Source organism: Giraffa tippelskirchi, chromosome 9 (genome assembly GCF_054371585.1).
Source record: "Giraffa tippelskirchi isolate mGirTip1 chromosome 9, T2T-mGirTip1v1.2.pri, whole genome shotgun sequence".
NCBI classification, from domain to species: domain Eukaryota; kingdom Metazoa; phylum Chordata; class Mammalia; order Artiodactyla; family Giraffidae; genus Giraffa; species Giraffa tippelskirchi.
The window spans coordinates 54,728,861-54,748,595 of NC_137283.1; the positions used below are offsets into that span (position 1 = coordinate 54,728,861).

Consider the following 19,735-nt stretch of genomic DNA (forward strand, 5'->3'; position numbering starts at 1 on the left):
AGCTCTTCTCAATTCAGTGGTAAGTTCTCTTTGGCAGGTACCACGTCTTATAACACTTCTGTGTTACCACAGCGTCTAGCCGTTAATACTTGCCACTGGGGTATTTGCATACGCCCTGATATCCCGTTAGAGGGTTGCTGCTGGTGAGTGAAAATCTTGGTTGGGATTAAGGAAGAAGACTGAATTCCTGGCAGGCCTAAGGATACACCTCACATGAGTACATCCAGGTTAAGAAACACATGCTCTGAACGGTTTTTGGTCCTGGACTTCCATTCTTAGTGGTAATTTTTAAAGCAGACAGAAGGTTCAGAGAAGTTGTAAATTGAGTAAAAAATGATTTGACTTAGAATGAAAACTGATCAGCAATTCCATCCACATTGTTTCACGTATTTAAGAAAGAAAGGAAAATGAAAAATAAAGATGGAAAAGGACGGAAGGAAGGGAAGGCAAATGAAAGGGAAAAAAATCCTGGAGAATGGGGTGGGGAACACAACAGACTCAGTCTTCAAATACGACCAGTAATTTCACGATGTGGTAATTTTTAATATTAAAAGTAAGTTGTAAATGTATCTTTATAAACAATATGCATAAAATAGATCTATTATTCTAAAACCTTTTCTTTTTTCAAATGCTTTTTCACAGTAATTTTTTTAGGTGTCAGATTTTTCCCTCAAAATAATAGTGCAACTGGGAGAAGGAAAATGTCGTCAGTGAACTCGGACTTCTCTGCTAATACAAGTCCTTGTAGATTTCCTGTAGGAGCGGGTGGAGACTCATGTCCGTCTCTGTTTTCTTTATTACTTGCAACAGCTGCACGTGTTCTGTCACAATCTGTCTGAGGTCTGTCATTTTCTGGAGCAGCTTGGCAAAGAGCTGGGAGGACTCGGGGTGGTTCAGCTTGAGCTGCAGCTCCAAGGCTTGCAGCAAGTTGTCTTGTATGTCCTCAATGGGCTTCACATTCAGCAAACCTGGGCGGTCTGGGAGAGCAGAAATGGAAGACAGAACAGGAGGTTGAGTTATAAAATTCTCTGGTCCCACATCTGAGGCATATTCAGCCAATGACTCATATTTTGTTGGTTTTCCTTTGGTTCTAAAATAGCATGTTGGAGAGAAGGTAAGCAGATAGCAGGCAAGAACTGCACACAAGGAGAATGGAATGAAAGCCAAGACTATCAGAGTTCTTTTCCAGGGCCATTCTCTGCCTGGCCAAGACTAAAGCTGTGTGACCAGTTGACAGAACACGGTGGCAAGGCAATCATCTCCCCAGACTGGGGACTTTTCTGCTGGCATGTTTCTGCTCATTCAGAAATCTCATTTTCAACTTCTGTTTCTTCCTGATGAGTCTATGTTTTATCACCTCTACTTACTTTCTTATCACAAGTTTAAACACACTTTGAAAACAAACTTGTGTCTTCTTTTTGCTCAATATACCACATGCATTTTCAAAGAGACAGTATTTTCAAATACTGTTACACTTTGGAAGGACAGACCAAATTTTAACATAGGCTTCTTCTGACTAGAGAGGTTGCAGGTAATTTTCACTTTCTTCTTTATATTTTCCTTATTTGAACTTTTAAATGGTGAGTTTAAATTACTTTTAAGTTCTTAATGTTTTTGCTTCATGTAGATCTTTTTAGATTTATCCTTGAATACTTTCTAGTATTCTTTGCTTTCTTGAATTCTATACTTCTTTTTCATCACATTTTCTAATGTATCCCTGCTGATGTTTAGAAAACAATGATTGCTTTTGTTATATTGAATCTATTCCAATTTCACTCTTGTGGATTCAAATAGTTTTTATCATGGATTTCTAGAAAACTTTGGACAGTTACATCTGCAAATAGTCATAGTTTAAATTTATCTCTTCTTCTCCAGTGTTTGTAGTTCTCATTTCTTTTCTTGCCATACTGCACTGGATAATACCTCTAAAATGGTATTAAATAATAGTAGTGTTGGGAGGCATTCTTATTTTATTCCTAACATTGAGGGAAATACTTCTAATGGCTTATCACAAGTATGATGTTTACTAGATTATGGCAAGTAGGTTTTTCTCCTGGCTCCCCCAGAGTTTTAAAGTGTTTTAATCAGGAATTTTGTTGCATTTCATCAAATGTTAAGTTTTTCTACCTACAGTGATGAGCATATGCTTTTCTGTTAATCTAGTGTAGTGGATTACATTCATAGATTTTTCTTATACTCTTACAACCATTTGCTAATATTTTATTTTAGGGCTTTGAAATTTGTGAGATTGGTCCAGAGTCTTCTTTTCTGTGTGCCATCCCTTGCTTATTGGTAATAAATGTTAACTAGCCTATAGACTAGCCTCAGTCTATAGACTGAGTTGAGATATTTCCTTCTATTTCTATGTAGTGATTATCTATTCCTTGACGGTTTCTTGGAATTCATTTGCAGAACCATCTGAGGCTGGTGGTAAATCTGTGACTATCTTTAACTTTCCTCCTATAGCTTTTACTTTATTCAGGCTTTCTACTACTTATAAAGGAAAATTTTGGTAATTTACATCAGAATAAAGTTGTACATAATGTTCTCTTAGGATCTGAATCTCTTTTATTTATATCTCCTTTAATTGAATGCTTTTTGTGTATCTTCTCATTTAAAATTTTTATTTGCCAAAGACTTATCTATTTTTCTGCTTTTTAAAAAAGCACAACTTTTGGTTTTACTGATCAACTCTGTTTTTGAAAACTGCCTTTTGTTTTCAATTTAGCTAGTTCATTCTTTTAACTTTCTTTAGGTTTATTTTTTCCTACTTTTTCTCATTTCTTGGGTTGAATAGTTAATTCATTTAGTTTCAGTATTGTTTTCTGATAGATGAGTTTAAAGCTCTAAAATTTCCTCTGAGTGAAAGCCTAGGCTTTGGTAAATCATCCTCTCACAATTCTTTTCTAAATAGTCTGTTTTACTATTTTGATTTCACTTTTAATCTAAGAGTTATTTAGAGATGGGCTTCCCTGGTGGCTAAGCTGGTAAAGAATCTGCCTGCAATGCGGAAGACCTGGGTTCGATCCCTGGGTTGGGAAGATCCCCTGGAAGAGGGAATGGCTACCCACTCCAGGATTCTGGCCAGGAGAATCCCATGAACTGTATAGTCCATGGGGTCACAAAGAGTTGGACACGACTGAGCGACTCTCCCTTTCCTTAAAGACATGTTTTTAGATTTCCAAGTGGAAAGGCTGAGTGTTTGTTTTTTCTAATTTCTGAGTTTGGTGCATTGTGGTGAGAATATAAGATTCTCTCACTGAGACTCAGCAGAGGGGTGCAGAGACTATGTATGGCATTTAAGATACTCACTTGATATTTTATATTGATTCAAATTTTAGCTCTTGAAGGCCACTCACCTTCTTTTTCTTTTTAACCCTTCTCCCCTTCCCGGTAAACTAAAGCACTGTATGAGAGTTTTTACTTCCCTTTTAATGTCCCTCATCATCTTGCCTCCATTTATCATTGTTCCTTTGCTTCAGCCAGAGTAAGCTCTTTCTATACCGAGTCCTTCAAGTATCCTATGTTCTGTCATAACTCTGTGCTTAAGCAGTTCTGTTCCTCCTGCTGGGAGCAGTCTCACATTCCCTCCGATCATCCTACTGACTTAAACTTACTCTTCAAAACCTTGCCTGTGTCCTTATGTCCTGAAGCCTTCCTGGAGATCATCCCTTCCTCTCCCCTGTTCTTCCAATCCCCTTTCTCTGGACCATGTAGTGCCTACAAACCCCTCAATTGCTACTATACTAGGAGATTACATTTACTGAGTGGCTATCATTTCCCGAAAATTGTACAAAGGGGTTTGTATACAACACATCATTTAATCTCCACATAACTCCATGAGGTCAATGCTTTAAGGGGGGAAAACGGAGATTTAATTAGAGAAAGGAGAGAAATCTTGCCCAAGAACTGCCACTTGCTAGTAAACAGCAGAGCTGAAATTTGAATCTGATTCCAAACACCATACTCTTTAACTTTTAGTACGTTGTATTATAGGTACAGATTTTTTTGTTTATCTCACCTACTTGGCCATGAATGATCAGAAGGCAGAGACTATGTCTTGATCATCTCTGAGGCTCCAGTGGAAACACAGGAAGCACTCAGTTGACTGAGTTAATGAGTGAGAAGGCTGTTCTGGCTAAGAGTCTTGGATTGAAAACTACAATTCTTCTGGTTGGTGAACAAGCCTAAAGTAAGTATCAATACACAAGGAAGAAGTCTCTCGGAAACAGGGTTTTCCTGTATCTAATAAACTCAAGTAACCTTTATCCATTGAGGTGAGACACAGGAGAGCAATGTGAGAATGGTCTCAGGTGGGAGTTTCAGAACTCTAGACATGCTCTTAAGTGATTTTTTTTTTTTGCTTTTTAAAATTACAGACAGAAAGTTACCTGTAGTTTGTTTTTTTCCCCTTAACTTCTCTAACATATCCCATTGACTGGAGTTATTTTTTTTTAATTTCAGCACTTAATTTTGGAGCCATCAGCAAGAATCTCTGATTCTGAGAGTGAAACAGATGATTCAGTCCTGGCCTCGAGACTCACGCCCCTGGAGGAGTCATCCTTTCTCACAGTTGCTATGCAACAACGAAACCCCCTGACACTTCAAGGAAGAGCAGATCCTGGATCGGTGCCTTTGGTTCAATGGCTGCCAATCCTCCCCCTGAACAGATGTGCCAGATTTCGAAGGCCTGGACAGCACACGCTTGTGCCCAGCAAGTGGCAACACTCTGTGTGGAAGTGTCGGTGTGGCTCCTCCATGGGCTGGGACCCCATACTCGATGCAGAACCCTCTGCTCACGGGCACCCTGACTCCTTAGCACCTCTCCCCTTCCTCCAGAGCAGCATCCGTGGGGTCAAAACTTCTGCAAAGGAGATGATGTTAATCTACTGGTTTCATTTATCATGACAGTTCAAACAAGCTAAAGCCTCAAACGCAGCTGGCAGGGCTTGCTGGGAACACTTGGCTGTTGCGCAGCGCAGTGGAACTGCTGCCTCTAGGAGGGGAGAAGGATCTGGTTTGGATTTTCAAGCCTCTCCCTGGCAATTTTTTTTTTTTTTTTTTATGATGTGACGGATGAAGTTTGGCTGAAATTTTGTGGCCACTGATTTATGTTTTCTCTAGTGGTGAGTTAGATCATTTACTGATGTGTCCCACTGTCGCCCTTACTGGGGCTCGGTCAAGGCAAAGACCGAGTGCACGAGGGTGGGAAAAGTGGGTGTACTCTGCTTCTAGCAACTCGCACTAACCAGCTCTGCGACCCTGGGCAGGCTGATGAAGTTCGCTGTGCCACGATTTTCTCCTCTGTAAACGAAAAGGAATAGACTAGAGAGAGGATCTCTAAGACCCTAGTTCAAAATTCTAAGCTTTGTTCTTATTTGTAATTCCCTTTACAAGATTCACATAACAAAACTGGGGGAATAAACTCAAAATCCAAGTAGAAAAGCACGTTAACAGGCTCACACATTAAACTTAGAGCACTTGGCTCATTTGAAATGCTAAAAAAGCTTTCTTTGGTCTTCAGCACTCCCTAGGGTCAAGAGCAAAAGGGATGTGTCAGGCTTGCCCTCACCCCCTACTCCCCAGTCGGCTCCAAGGCCTTCTCTGCTCCCTTTGCTGTCTTTTTGCTTCCATTTTCCTTCTACTCACACTTGAATCCCTACTGAGCTAAGCTGGGCACCACAGAAGTGCCACAGAAATCTGTCTACAGACCCAGCTGTCCTGGATCCCTTTCTCTTCCCTCTCCCTTCCCCTCAGCTCAGGGCCTGCTAAAGTATCATTCTTAGAAACCTTCTGAGGTCCTCTCCCTTCACTTGGCTGAAGGTTCGAGTTGGGGTCTGGAAGAGGATCACGGTCAAGGGATCCCCCTTCGCTAGCCCTAGATTGCCTAGAAAGCCCTTTAGGCAAAGTGCATGCTGACTCAGACTCCAGGACCCAACCTTCAAGGAAGCTGGAGTCAATTACTGGTTCCTTACGCCCCAGGCTGCAAAGAGTTGAGAAAGAAAGCTTTCCGGTCCCCATCACACAGCGCTGGGATTGATTACAGAGCACTGTTGATTGCGGGCAAATCTACAAAGCTCCCATCTTATCCAGATCTGGTTCTGTTAAGAGCTTATCTGAAGCAGATTCAAATTCTCTGCCCACCTGGGCCAGGCGTCTCCCTACCCCACATTTTCTCAGATGTCTTAGTTAGGGAACCAGGTGGCCATGGCGGTGTCTCCTGAAGAAGGTGCAGAGAAACCAAGGTGGATGGCTTTGTTTCTAGTGGCTGCTGTTATGACACTCCCAGTTCTTTCCTATTGGCTTTCTGATGGAGACAAATCTGAAAAGGAGTGTATCCAGTACGTTTAGGAAAAAGAAGTCTTGATAGCTGGGGAGTGGTAAATTGATCCCAAGTCAATGAAAGAACTGAGCTCAGGTGAAACTGAAAGGAGGTGCGGCTCCTTAGGGAGCTCACACTTGGCATTTCACTTCCTCTTCCTCTCCAATTTCCTTTATTCCACTGCTCCCTAAGTACACAGGTGTGTTAAAAAAGAGCAGTGGATGCTGTATTTAAAATGGATAACCAACAAGTACCTACCGTATATATAGCACACAGAGCTCTGCTCAATGTCAGGTGGCAGCCTGGATGGGAGGGGAGCTTGGGGGAGAAGGGATACATGTACAGGTATGGCTGAGTTCCTTTGCTGTACACCTGAAACTATCACAACATTGTTAATAGGCTATACCCCAATACAAAATAAAAAGTTTTTTTTTTTTCTTTTTTAAAGAGCAGTGGATTTGGAAACTGGAGACTTGACCCCGTCTGTCCTCCACTTGGCTCCATGTGACTGGGGACAAATCATCTTATCTTTCTGGGTTTGCCTTAATCTTTAAGACAACAGTGGTGTTTCTTTCCTTAAGGTCATGGTGAGAAGGAGTCAGGCAAAGGAGCTTTATAACATGTACTGGTCTCTGTGTTGGTTCAGGTAGAGGCAGTTTCCATAGGGATAGTGTCTGGAGTGTAAGCAGGGGTGGGGTGGCATCTATGCAGCTGGGAAATGGGAGGTTTCTGATCTGTTACTGGTAGAGCAAAAATTCAGGAGCATGAGATAAGGGTTCCTGATACAGCCACACGTTGGGAGTTTGGGTCAAGTTCTCATTCTTATAGTTGAATGTGTGTAAGCAAGACTGTTTAAGAACAATTATGAAACAAAGAAGCCCCGGTGCCCACATTCACTTCTTCTTGGGCTTTTGTGGTCCTTTCCTGATCTAACCATCAGAATCATGGGGACCACTAGGCAAACCTCTGCATTCATCCAGGTCTGTCTCTGGCAAACTTTGCTATGGCCTGTAGCAACTCCCTCTTACCATCCTATCTTTAAGAGAGGAAAAAAAAAAAAAACCTAAGAATTTTCACATGTGTTCTTTTTGTATTTAAATTTGAACTGGGGCTTGATTGAGGGCAGTGATTCTTGACTTTGCCTCTACACTGAAATTATATGGGGAAATTAAAAACACGCAAACGAATACCTGGCTCCCCTCTTTAGAGACTCTGACTGACTTGGCCCGGGGTGTGACTGTCGTTCCTAAAAACTTCCAGGTGACGGGAAGCCAAGAGCAAACACCACTGATTCCAGAAGCATCTGGAATCTCAACCTCAAAGCTTACTTGCTGGGTAACCCTGGGCAAGTTCCTAAACCTCTCTGTACCTTGGTTTCCTCATTTAAAAGATGGAGACCTGACAGTAATCCAGCGCACAGTGTGGACAAGAGGACAAAGTGAGTCCCAAGATGAAAAGTGCTTGGAGCAGCATCTGACACGTGGAAAGTTAGCTATTTCCAGTTGTTTTGTGTAATGGTACAGTCCAACACGCCTCTTTTCTTCTTACCTTTCTGCTCCTCTCATTTCTCTGCTGCTCTGGGTCTTCTCTGTATCTCTCCTATTCTTTCTTCCTTAACTGTTCCCTTCCTCACCCTGCCTTCTAGATGCTTTTCTTTTTCCACTCCTGGGACTGCACCTTGCTGGGGATGCAGTGGCAGGAATCCTAGCAAGGCCAGCCTACGATGGTCAGAAGTGTGAACAGTGGATGATGTGGGGAGAAATGTGGTCGATCACTGCTATCGGGGAAAGGGAACAGCAGAGCAGACACAGGTCATCTGGGGCAAGTGCGTCAGCCGTGGAGGCACATGTTGCTGGTCGAGTCTTTCCCTCTGAAGGGGTTCACGGTCTAACACATCCTTGTTAGACAACAGTTCAATAAACGCTTTCTCTGTGTCCAAATGACAACCACCAAGGCCGGAGCAATGACACATGCGAGTTGGCTAGGGTGGAGGGTGGGAGGACCACCACCGTGAAACCACGCCCAGGTCCTGCTTTCTTTCATCTGCCCTTGAAGTAGCAATCCCACACCAAGCCCCCTCATCTCAAAATGCTCAACTGCTGCCTCCAAAAGCCACCTCCCTGACTACAGCACAGAACACAAAGGCATCTGGTAACAAGGTGGGAGGGGCTTTCCCCTCTGTTGTGTTCACAGCTCTTTCATCTCTTGAGGGCACCTGCAGTGAAGGGAGTGTGGGTCCTGTTTTATTTCCAGATCTTTCAGAATGGAAATGGGACTGGAGACGTCAATCCTGCCCTTGGGAAGTCCTGTCTTTTTCTAACTCCTTTCACGGGGTGTTCAGGTCCCCTTGTTCTGGACATTCAAGGTCACTCAAGTGAAACTCAGCCTTCGGGTTTGCTCCCCTTCTCTGGGTCTGGACCAGGGAAGCTACTGACTCCCTTCAAGCCCAGGGATGCAGGTCAATTTCTGTCCCTTCTGTGTCCCACCCCAGCTCCAACCAGGAAGCGGGGGCAGAGGAACCAGGCTGGAGTGGAAAGATAGAGAATAGTTTTCTTCTCCTCCATCAAGCCTGACACACTCATGCTCCAAATCCAGTGGCTCTTCCTTGCTTCCTCAACCTCTAGAAGTGCTCAGAGCAAACCAAAGGGAGTCAACAAAATAGAAGGTGGCCAAGAATTAGCTCTCTGCACCTCTCCCCTCCTCCCCCACATTGTCCTTGCCAACATCTTTGAGAAGAACCCGTGATCTCAAAACAGGTGTGACCTCCAACTGCTAAGTATGACCTCTCAACACATAATGTCCCCCCAGAGTTTACAGCATTCCACCACCCCTCCCCATACACACACCACACATACTCCTGCTTGGTCCGTACCCCCTTCAGGGCCAGCAGGGCCCTGAGTTCTCCCCTCCCCCATTCTCCCCAGTATCTTTCTCCCTGGGGGTTTTGTTCTCAATCCACAGCTAATCCCCTTAAAGTGATAGCTGATAAAGAGATTAGCTGATACCTCCCTAGGAGCATTTATATGGTACTACGGGATTTTAAGAAGGACTATTAGGGAAATTTCAAGTGATCCGACTGGCAGGATCTCATGGAGCTACTTTAAATTATATCACACAAGGGAAGAGGGAAAAGGAGCATTTATGTGTGCCAACCATGTCCCAGGCACCATGCCAGAGGCTTCACATAATGTTATTTACTTAGGGAACTGATAAGGAATTTGAGGCTGCGGCAGGTAAATGTGTGCAATCACACATTTAGTAAGTGGTAGAGTGAGGGGGTTTGGGGAGTCCACAGCCTCCCACCGCCCCTCCTGCCCCTCCTGGTCCACAGATGGGGAGGGATGGCGGGGCGGGGGGTGGCAGGTGGGACCCCGGGCAGATGCTCTCCCCTTGCCACCTGTGCTGGCCTCTGGAGCCGGTACTGGTTTCACTCTTCCTCACTTGAAGAGGATCTGTCTGAGTGTCGTGGCGAGCTGTGCCAGTCTGGAAGGCTGCCTGGGGTCACCCAGAGTTTAAACACACATTGTGAGAACCCCAAATGATAAAGTGCTCCCCAAAGTGGCCCGGTGACTGGCTGACTGAGCCTCTTCCAAGATGTCGGTGTGGGGACAGGAATGACTCAGCAGTTTGGCTTTCAAGCCCATGTCTGTCTCTGAGGTCAAGTGCCACGACGAATGATCCCAGCCTATGGGGCCTGGGGTTGGGAGGGGATTTTATTTCTGAAGTAGTCACAGATAAAGATGCTTCAGTGTTCTACTACAAATGACAGAAGCCTCTGTGTGTGTGTGTGAGAGAGTGTGTGTGTGTCTGTGTGTGTCTGTGTGTGTGTGTGTGTGTGGTTTAAGTTCCTCAGATGATTCTAGTGTGTTCTTCTCCCTGCCCACCCCAACCCCGAGGTCTCTGGTTTTTAGAATTTGGGTGCCAATTGAGAACTTATATAAATATACCTCTCTCTGTCGAAACCAAGCCCTCTATGGGACATTTCTAGATAACCCACACTGAGTCATCATTCAAAGCCATCTCGGCCACCTGACAGGGTCTGCCTGCTGGTCACGGCAGCACAGTGGGGGAGACCAGAACACCAGGAGAAGGGAGCGGTGTCACACACCTTGTGGACACAGTGCAGCTTCCCAGTCTATATTTTTCCAATTAATAAATGACAGCAATTACTCTCTGACACAACCATGGCCCAGATGGGGACTATGAATCATGTAATCAACACTCTTCCACTGTCCAGCTCAAGGTTCAGTCACATGAGAAATCAGATGTCTGTGTTTTTTCTCAGTATTACAGAGAACAGTTAGAAAAAAACAACTTTTACCCTTAGGTACCAGCCTAAGTCTTGTATGGATAAAGTAGATGAATATTTAACTGTCACAGCAGAATGGAAGAAATCTGCCCTACCATTCTTCACAGTATCATAATATCTCAGTTTTAAACTATTTTTGGTTTTGTCTCCTCCCAGTTAACTAGTAAGGATGATGCCAGCAGACAAAGAAGATGTGGGGACCATTGGATTGTGGAGAATCAGGGTCCCCCCCACCCCGAGCTGGGGTTTCCTCAAGAACAGCACAAGCTCACTCTGGCACCTGCCCTCTGTCTTATATTCCAGAGGAGAGGGGGGCTGTTCATTCTAACTTGCAGAAACAACGGTTCTGCAGTTAAAATGAAAGGATTATACATGAGCTGTCAATATCCACAAGGTTCTGGAGGGCAGTTAGGGATGGGGAGGAGAGCCGACACTCACAAGCCCAGAGGCCCTCCCACCCTGGACCTGTGGGTCCACGGTCCTCTGGAGAGGGGTGCTCGCTATGCAAGGAATGGGAAGAGTGGACATTTGGATGGTCAGGAAGATGTTAAGTTACTGGAGGGTATTTTAACAGTTTTACATTTCTCTCACAAACTTCCCCGCAACCACTTCTCTCTATCAGAACCTGCTGTAAGATGCTATCTGATCATGCTGAGACATATTTACTTGGGTACTTCAAGTTTATCGTCAGTTTTTGCAGGGAGCTCTGCGAACGGGGGGCCGTGCTACCTGAAGAAACGGAAGAACCAGCACTGGTCTTGGGGTTAACACGGGGGTCCACTCCTTCCCAGGGCAGTCCTCAAACTCGGGGTATAATTTTGTGAGGCTGCTGCTAAGTCGCTTCAGTCGTGTCCGACTCTGTGCGACCCCAGAGACGGCAGCCCACCAGGCTCCGCCGTCCCTGGGATTCTCCAGGCAAGAATACTGGAGTGGGTTGCCATTTCCTTCTCCAGTGCATGAGGCAGTTGGGAACAAATGGTGTCTCAAGAAGGGCTCTGGATAGTAGGAAGTGATGTTTGAACTGTACCTGGAAATTCTTGATTGAAATACTTGAAGGTAATAGGGAAATGGTGATTTTAGATAACTGCCAAAGAACTCTAAGACCAAGGTAAGTAACTGGGATGGTTCCACATCTCAACACACACAAGGCAGTGGCAGTTAAGGGTATCTGTTTTAAGGTCAGGTTGGGTCTGACCTTGACTTCCCTGATTAGGAGCTCTGTGACACAGGGGCAAACTGCTTAATCTAAAGCAATTCTAAACTTCTGTTTTCTCCATCTGTAAAATGGGGATAAGTGAGAGATTTTCTAGAATTGCAGGGAAGATTAAAGATTCAGGATGTAGGTAAAGTGCTTACCATCTATTCCAGCTCGAAGTAGTCAATAAATGGCAGCTCTTTTTATTAGTAATATTTGATCACTGTTCACTCAAAAAGCACTTATTACGTACTTATTCTGGGCCGGGTTCTGTGCTCTGATTCTAATTCCAACAAACTAAAACGTATATATTGTATCTATGGGATGTCCCTGGCGGTCCAGAGGTTAAGACTCTGCCCTTTCAATGTAGGGGGGCATGGTTTCGATCCCTGGTTGGGGAATTAAGATCCTGCACACCCCGAGGTGCAGCCACAAATAGATAGTAATTATTTAAAAAGTATATATCTATACACATGTAAGTCATGACCAAGGATATAAACAGAGCTCTAGTGTACTGACCTGAGTGGTCTAGGTGTTTTCCATTGTCACAGAATATCAACTCTTCCTTCACCTACAGATGTATAGCTGTGAACAGTTCCCCCTGGTAGCCTATGCTCTCTGCCCACTCTACAGGAGAAAATCACACACTCGCTCCAAGAGCAGCTGTCCAAAACTGCTTCATGGAGAAAGAACATGACCGGAATGGCTGGAAACAGGAGCAGCCACTATACAGGAGGTTTGCATAACCCAGCCAGACCCAAGAGGGTAAATGAGGAGGCCGGGTGACTTGCCATCTGTGGCTCCTGCACCAATATTTATAGTTTCTCTGTCATTAGGATGGTGATGACAATCTGCCTCGAGAAATATATTGTAAAATCCAGTGAATTTCCTCCCCCATATCGTGGAAGTTTGGGAAGAACTGTGATGGATTCCAAACTGTTTTGAATTAACAGAAAGAGCTTTTTCCTGTTGCCGAGTTCCAGCTGGAACCCTCCTATGCTTTTTCTCCACCAAACAGCAAACGCCCGAGGGGGGTGAAGTGTCCAGTGGAGTGTCCTGGGGCTTGTCAGCTTTACTGAGCTTTCCACTTGGCCTTGGCTGCTGGTAGGTTTTGGGGAGTTTGCTGGTGTGGCTGGCATGATGCTGTGGCGCCAGCTGCAAACATACCCTTGCTGGAGGCAGTTTTATTACTCTTGACGCCACCCATCCAGGCGGTGAGACGAGAGGGAGCAAGGGCTTCTTGCTCCTTCTCTTCCCTTATCATGACTCCCGAGGAAGCCCTGCTTCTGGACTCTGGGCCCAGGGCTCCAGAACAGCGATGGGAACACAGGTTGGGGCCACCAACCCAATGAGGGAGTTGACCACATCTACCAGTCAAGTGGCGGAGGGGACCCGGGGAGGTGACAGTCAGGATACCTGGGTTTCTCTTCTAGTTTCACTGCTCACGAGTTGTCAGATCTTAGACACAACCCTTTCATCTCTGACTCTCTCTTCTCTCTCTGTGGTATAAGAATAAAGACACGGGAGAACTGTCAGGACCTAGCGGGAGAAAGTAAGGAACAAAGTGCTGTCCTTTGGTTCGGGGAATGTGGTTCTTTTTAGTCTTGTTCTTCTTGCTTGAAGCTCGAAGGAGAAGGAGGGAGAGAGGAGGAAATTCTGAGAAGAACTAGGTCACCTCTCTCAGCAAGCTTGGTCTGAGAGCTAAATACAGAGTAGAGATGCTGAACACCAGGCCAGTCTAAGGGCCAAATCTAAAGGCATCAGCAGTTTTCAGGGTTGAAGCTGAGTGACCGTGATCTTTACTACTGCAACTCCAGTTTCCCCAGCGAATACTTAGCTGGGTCAAAATCAGGTACTTTCATCCAAAAACCCCCCATTGGGTCCTCTGGGGAATCCCCCACCCTTAACCGCCCCAATTCCTCACCACTCCACTCTTACATAATGCCCATCTCCCCATCTTCCCTTCAGTCTAGGGTCATAACCTTGACCGGGACGAAGCTCTTCTGTGAGTGACTCTAAGGCCAGCTTAGAAGGAGGTCACCAGGTTCCCTGCCCATAACGCTCCTCTCTCAAGTCACTGAAGCCATCTGCAGACTTCAGAACAAACTGTAGAGGGGAAGATAACCCCTCTTGTTAAGAACAGGTAGGATCAGAAATTTGTCAAAGCCTCTTTGCTTGCATGAACATTTTCCCTTGGAAAACCCAGGATGGGAATTGAGAAATTATATGTTGTACGAGAAATTACATGGTGTACTCCAACAAACCACAGTCTGGGGTGGTGATTCCACCATCTACAGATGACCAGGAAGCTCATCTCATTGGGATCCAGTCTTTGGATCCAGAATGACCAGAGCAGTTCTTTCTCTGGCCTCTACCCAACCAGATTCTCTGACTAAAGGAGGGAATCAAGCTCCTGGGTGTTAAGCAAACATGGGGTCCGGTTTGTCCATTCTTACCTAGTGCCCAGAGGCTGGCTTCATCGACAAAATCAAACTTTGCTCAGGGAAGAGAAGGATTTCCCTTTTGTGATATGGGAACTTGCCAATGGGCCAATGGTAAGTTTTTCTTTTTTTTCTTTTTTTAAAGGAAGTCTCAAATGATTCACAGGGTTTTCTTCTCATTATAACTACAGATATATGATTTTAAGATTCTATGACTGGCAGCTACTTTCAGATTTCTTTTCATTGTTGTGAGGATCCAATAAACTCTGGAAACTGGCTACTGTGAACATAGTCTGGGAAACGCTTAAAGGAACTCGTCTATACAGCACCGACATTTAAATGATACCATTTTTAATTTTCATAACTGAAAGCCAAAGTCTGAAAAAAAAAGAAAGCCAAAGTCTGCAGTATCTATTAAATTAAATCAAGTTATTCTCAGAGCTATTTTTGACCAATTCATACACATTTTAAAGGCTTAACTGAATAAATGATTTTTAAAATAATCTAGTTTGTGTGTCATGGGCAGTGTATGGCATTTTTCTAGATGAAATCATACTGTCATTTCACGTGCCCATAAAACAACATTGCTCAGGTTCAAAAAGCCCTGAATTACCGTGATTATTTCTTGCCTAAACCTTTCCTGGATAGAAACCAAGCATGTTGGAATGGCTTATTTCAAATGCCTCCCTTAATATCTGTGGTAGGAATGAATATAAACTGGCACAAACTTTATGGAAAAACAATCTGGCAATAATGAAACAAAAGATTTAAACATGTTCACGGCCATCTATCTACTCAGCAATTCTACTTCTGGTAATTTACAGAGTGAGAAAATAATCTGAAATGTTAACATAAATTTACACATAAGAATAATCACTGCAGTAGAATTTAGAACACGTTTTCCATAATTTTTTATAACGTAAATCAGTTATAATTTGCTCTTATAATATAAAGCAACCTATACATAAGTAGGGAGATAATTTAGCATGTAATGGTAAATTTTTATAAAATGCAATATGTTACCGTCATTAAAAATGATAGCATATATTAGAGAAATGCAAATCAAAACCACAAGGAGGTACTACCTTACAGTCAGAAGGGCCATCATTAAAAATCTACAAGTAACCAATACTGAAGAGGGTGCAGAGAAAAGGGAACCCTCCTACACTGCTGGTGAGAATGTAATTTGGTGCAGCCACTATGGAAAACAGTGTGGGTTCCTCAAAAAACTAAAAATAGAGTTGCCACATGATTCAGCAATCCCACTCCTGGGCATATATCCAGATAAAACTCTAATTCAAAAAGATGCGTGCGCCCCTGTGTTCACAGCAGCCAAGACACAGAGACAACCTGGACGTCCAATGGACAGATGAGGGTAGAGAAGATGCAGTTCATATTTACCATGGAATTACTAGTCACAAAAAAGAGTGAGACAGTGCCATCTGCGGCAACACTGCTACAACCAGAGATTATCATACTAAGTGAAGGAAATCAGAAGGACGAATACCATATGATGTCACTTACGTGTGAAATCTAAAATATGACACAAATGAAACTATCTGTGAAACAGAGAGAGACTCACAGACATAGATAATAGACTTTGGGTTGCCAAGAAAGACAGGAGATGGGGGAGGGATGGAGTGGGAGGCTGGAGTTGGCAGATGTAAGCTATTACCTAAAGAATGGACAGACAGCAGGTCCTACTGCATAGCACAGGGAACCGTGTTCAATATCCTGTGGCAAATCATGATGCAAAAGAATAAAAAAGGAATAAATATATACACACACATGCAGCTGAATCATTTCGCTGTACAGCAGAAATGAACACAACATTGTAAGTCAACTATACTTCAATTTAAAAAAATTTTAAACGGCAGCATACATATATGCTAGCACAGGCACAGAAACGTTTTGGTAGGAGAAACAGACCTTTGTTAATCCTATTTTATTTTGAGGATACGGAGCTTTACTCTTCACTTACACCTTTCTATACTCTTTGAGTTAGAAAATGACCATGTATTACTTTTATTTTTAAAATCAAGAAAAATATTAAGAGTGTTAATGACATGAGAAATGATTAGCTGAAAAAAGGAATATAAACATGGTACAAGCTCAGTTGTAATCATATCTGACTCTCTGCGACCCCATGGACTGTGCCCGCCAGGCTGCTCTGTCCACAGGATTCTCCAGGCAAGAATCCTGGAGTGGGTTGCCATTTCCTACCCCAGGGGATCTTCCCCACCCAGGGATTGAACCTGCTTCTGCATTGCAGGCAGATGCTTTACCACTGAGCTATTGGAGAAGCCCATAAACATGGTATATATAGTATAATTAGGAAAAATCTTAGAAATAGATCAGTTCAGTTCAGTCACTCAGTCGTGTCCGACTCTTTGCAACCCCATGAATTGCAGCACGCCAGGCCTCTCTGTCCATCACCAACTCCCGGAGTCTACTCAAACCCATGTCCATCGAGTCAGTGATGCCATCCAACCATCTCATCTTCTGTCGTCCCCTTCTCCTCCTGCCCCCAATCCTACCCAGCATTAGGGTCTTTTCCAATGAGTCAACTCTTCACATGAGGTGGCCAAAGTATTGGAGTTTCAGCTACTGGTTAATAATTAAATTTCTATATTTCAATAAAAATAAAATGGGCCTTAAAATACTAGCTAAACAATACCAACTTGTTTTCTAACCTGGTTGTTCAAAAATTGAATCTTTTTCTCCCAATGGACCTAACATAAACTAGAATCTCATTCTTTATTGAATTAATCACTGATTCCAGAGATTCAAGGGTCAACTGAAGAAGTAGGTATTAAAACACGTCGGATAGCATAGTTTCGCTATTATTAAACATAACACAACAAAGGGCTTGTGGCATCAGAGTTAACTTGCACTGTGTTGTTTTCTATTTGCACCCTGGTCATGTAAAGTGGGCTACCAGTGTAGACCATGGAGTCAGCCAGATGACCTCGGTTCATCATCCTGGCTCCATCTTTGCTGTCTGGGAGATTCTGGCCAAGTGACTGAACCTTTCAGTGCTTCGGTTTCCTCATTTGCAAAACAGTATTTACCTCAATGGAGTTGTGAGAATTAAAAGAATGTGTGTGAAGTGGTGAGAACACTTCCTGTACACAGTAAGTACTTGTTGCTTACTATTCTCATTACTGATACACCATGCATCTGATTTCAGAACCGCTCTGCTCTTGAGTAGCTGGAAAACTGAAGACTACAGAGTGGACCTTGCTCTTTGCAACGTGCTGTCTAGTCACACACAACTTTCATCTACAGGACCACTGTCCCCCTATACATCAGTTTTCACGCACAGAGGGTATTCTGCACCCACAAAAAACTTCGCCCTAAGTCCATCTCAGTAATGAAAACTGGTTGTCTGAAGACAATTTTTATATAGGGAGATGACACTAAAACTTTCTTCTATTCAAACTGGAAAGCTATGAGGTGCCAATGAAAGTAGCATTTAGTGTAAAACCTGGCTTCTGCAGTTGGTTAATTAGATCATGCCCTTGCAAGGCCAAAAGTACAATGAATGCCTAAATAACTCAATTTACTTCTCTGCTGGGTGTTCTCTGGTTCAGACTGCATTCTCGATCACAGCCAACCACCTCACCAAGGTACTGTCAGGGGAGTCTCCCAAAAGGGAGAGGAGGCAGAGGTCAGTAGATGTGTGCTCTTTGATCCCTGAACCTGAGAAAGCGATTCAAAGTAACACCTCGCTGATGGGGCTGGACCATAATCTGACCATACACACACACAGTGGTGCTTTCTCTATGCAAGTGAGCATCGTCTCACAAAGTTATACGTGTCATTACTTAAATGAAGAACAGACTGGCCTTCTGGAAAGGAACAGAAAAAGACAAGGAAAAAGAAAATAAAGAGGAAAAAAAGAAGGAGAAGAGGGCATTTGTCTTCCATGTTTGGATTTGACCAGAAAAAAATATTTTTCAGAATAAAGGAAAAGCACCTGAATTACCCACAGCCGTCAGAGAGGAAATCAATGATATTCTTTCTCAGTATGTCTCATGGGTAGCAACACTCCCAGGGCATTATCCCATTGGCACTTTCTGTGTGGAAAGTGCGGTAAGTGCAGAGAGAAAAAGCACAAAGACTAACGCGAAGGCAAGTCGAGATTCATTCAGCCATCCCACCCCCACGCCACCCTCCTGCACGGAAAACCGCAAGCAGCAGCTTACCTCCACTGAGAATAATGACAGCTATAAATATTGCTAAGTCGCTGTCATCTAATTCCAGTGCGTTGAACTTCACAGCAAACTCGAACTTGGGCTCCATAAAGTCACCAAAGGGCTTTCGCAGGCTCTTTAGAAACTCCCTTGTCATGAATCCTTGGCCCTCGGATATGAGGACCCCATCCTTATTCATCAAGGAGGCCAGCATCGTGTAAATGATCTCGTGTACGCCGTATTTTAGGAGAGTTACTTGGTCGTTCAAGTCAAGGTTCACAAAGCCAGGGATATTCTTGGCGTACTCTGTGATTTCCTGCACGGCTTCCACGGAGCGAAACTGACACCCCTGGAAGATGCGGATGGCCACCTCTTTGCTGGGCTCCTGCAGGGGACTGATGTGTTTGAACTTGATTTTATCTTCTCCCATCATTAAGGAGTTCATGTCATAGATAACAAATGGCTGCAAAGAAAAATGGGAGAAAGTGGCTGAGTTGGAAATTTCTCATTCACGGTCAACACCATTCCAGTTTCTTCACAAACACTTGCTTTGCTAACGAAAATCTTTCAAGTTGAAAACACTGAACAATGAGAAAATACTCATGTCTTGATTAATCCTCCAAGTTGTCTTCTGGAACCAAACATATTTTACCAACACTGGTGATAGATACCACAACCGGTGACTCGCTAGTAGCTCCAATTCCTGTTGTTTGGAGGGTCTTTGTTGTTGATTTAAAAAATGATGCAAAAATCTACTGTTTTATTCTGGCTTTCAATGGGATACATTTTTAACCTTCTTTCAATACAAAAATTATTTCAGCAACTCAGGGTTGAATAGACCCACTTGGACATAAAGTAATCTTGCAGTTTTAGATTAAATCCTCTCAGAGCTTAAATGAAACATAATGTATATATAAACTATACTTAGCTATAGAAAAATCAGTCTGAAAGCAGACTAAAAACACTTGAGTCAAGGAAATGTCTGTTTCTTTCTTTCCTCTTTTTTTTTTTTAATGCTCTGGAAGCAATCTGTTTCAGAAAGAACAGCTGCATAAGGCCTGTGGGCAAACACTACAAAAGTGGCAAATTAAAAAAGGGTTGGAACTTATTTTTCAAAGTATCTGTCCTTAAGGGTCAAGAATCAATAAAACTCGTTTATCAGTTATTCAGGTTTGCAATAGGCTGCTTTCAAAAGCCCGTTGGGTTTGTCCATGAGATAATCTTTCTCTTTCATTTCCTTGTATAGATTTAACCAGAGGTTTGTGGTCCTTG

The 19,735-nt window shown here is 43.5% G+C and overlaps 1 protein-coding gene across 8 annotated transcripts in view; it reads right to left on the reverse strand.

Moving 5' to 3' along the window:
• Positions 1-19,735, reverse strand: part of PPARG (peroxisome proliferator activated receptor gamma) — a 172,007-nt gene that overhangs the window by 47,069 nt on the left and 105,203 nt on the right. For 3 of the 8 annotated variants that reach the window (XR_014064367.1, XM_081526370.1, XM_081526372.1), the window contains exon 7: positions 18,476-18,926. Coding sequence is in view for 7 of the 8 variants with exons in the window: in XM_081526370.1 (XP_081382496.1) it covers positions 18,476-18,926 (451 nt within the window). In the remaining variant the exon portion in view is untranslated. Of the gene's footprint in view, positions 1-522; positions 978-2,780; positions 5,305-9,371; positions 13,326-18,475; positions 18,927-19,735 lie in introns of those variants that run through there. The other 5 variants (XM_081526367.1, XM_081526368.1, XM_081526366.1 and 2 more) reach the window with 4 other exon arrangements.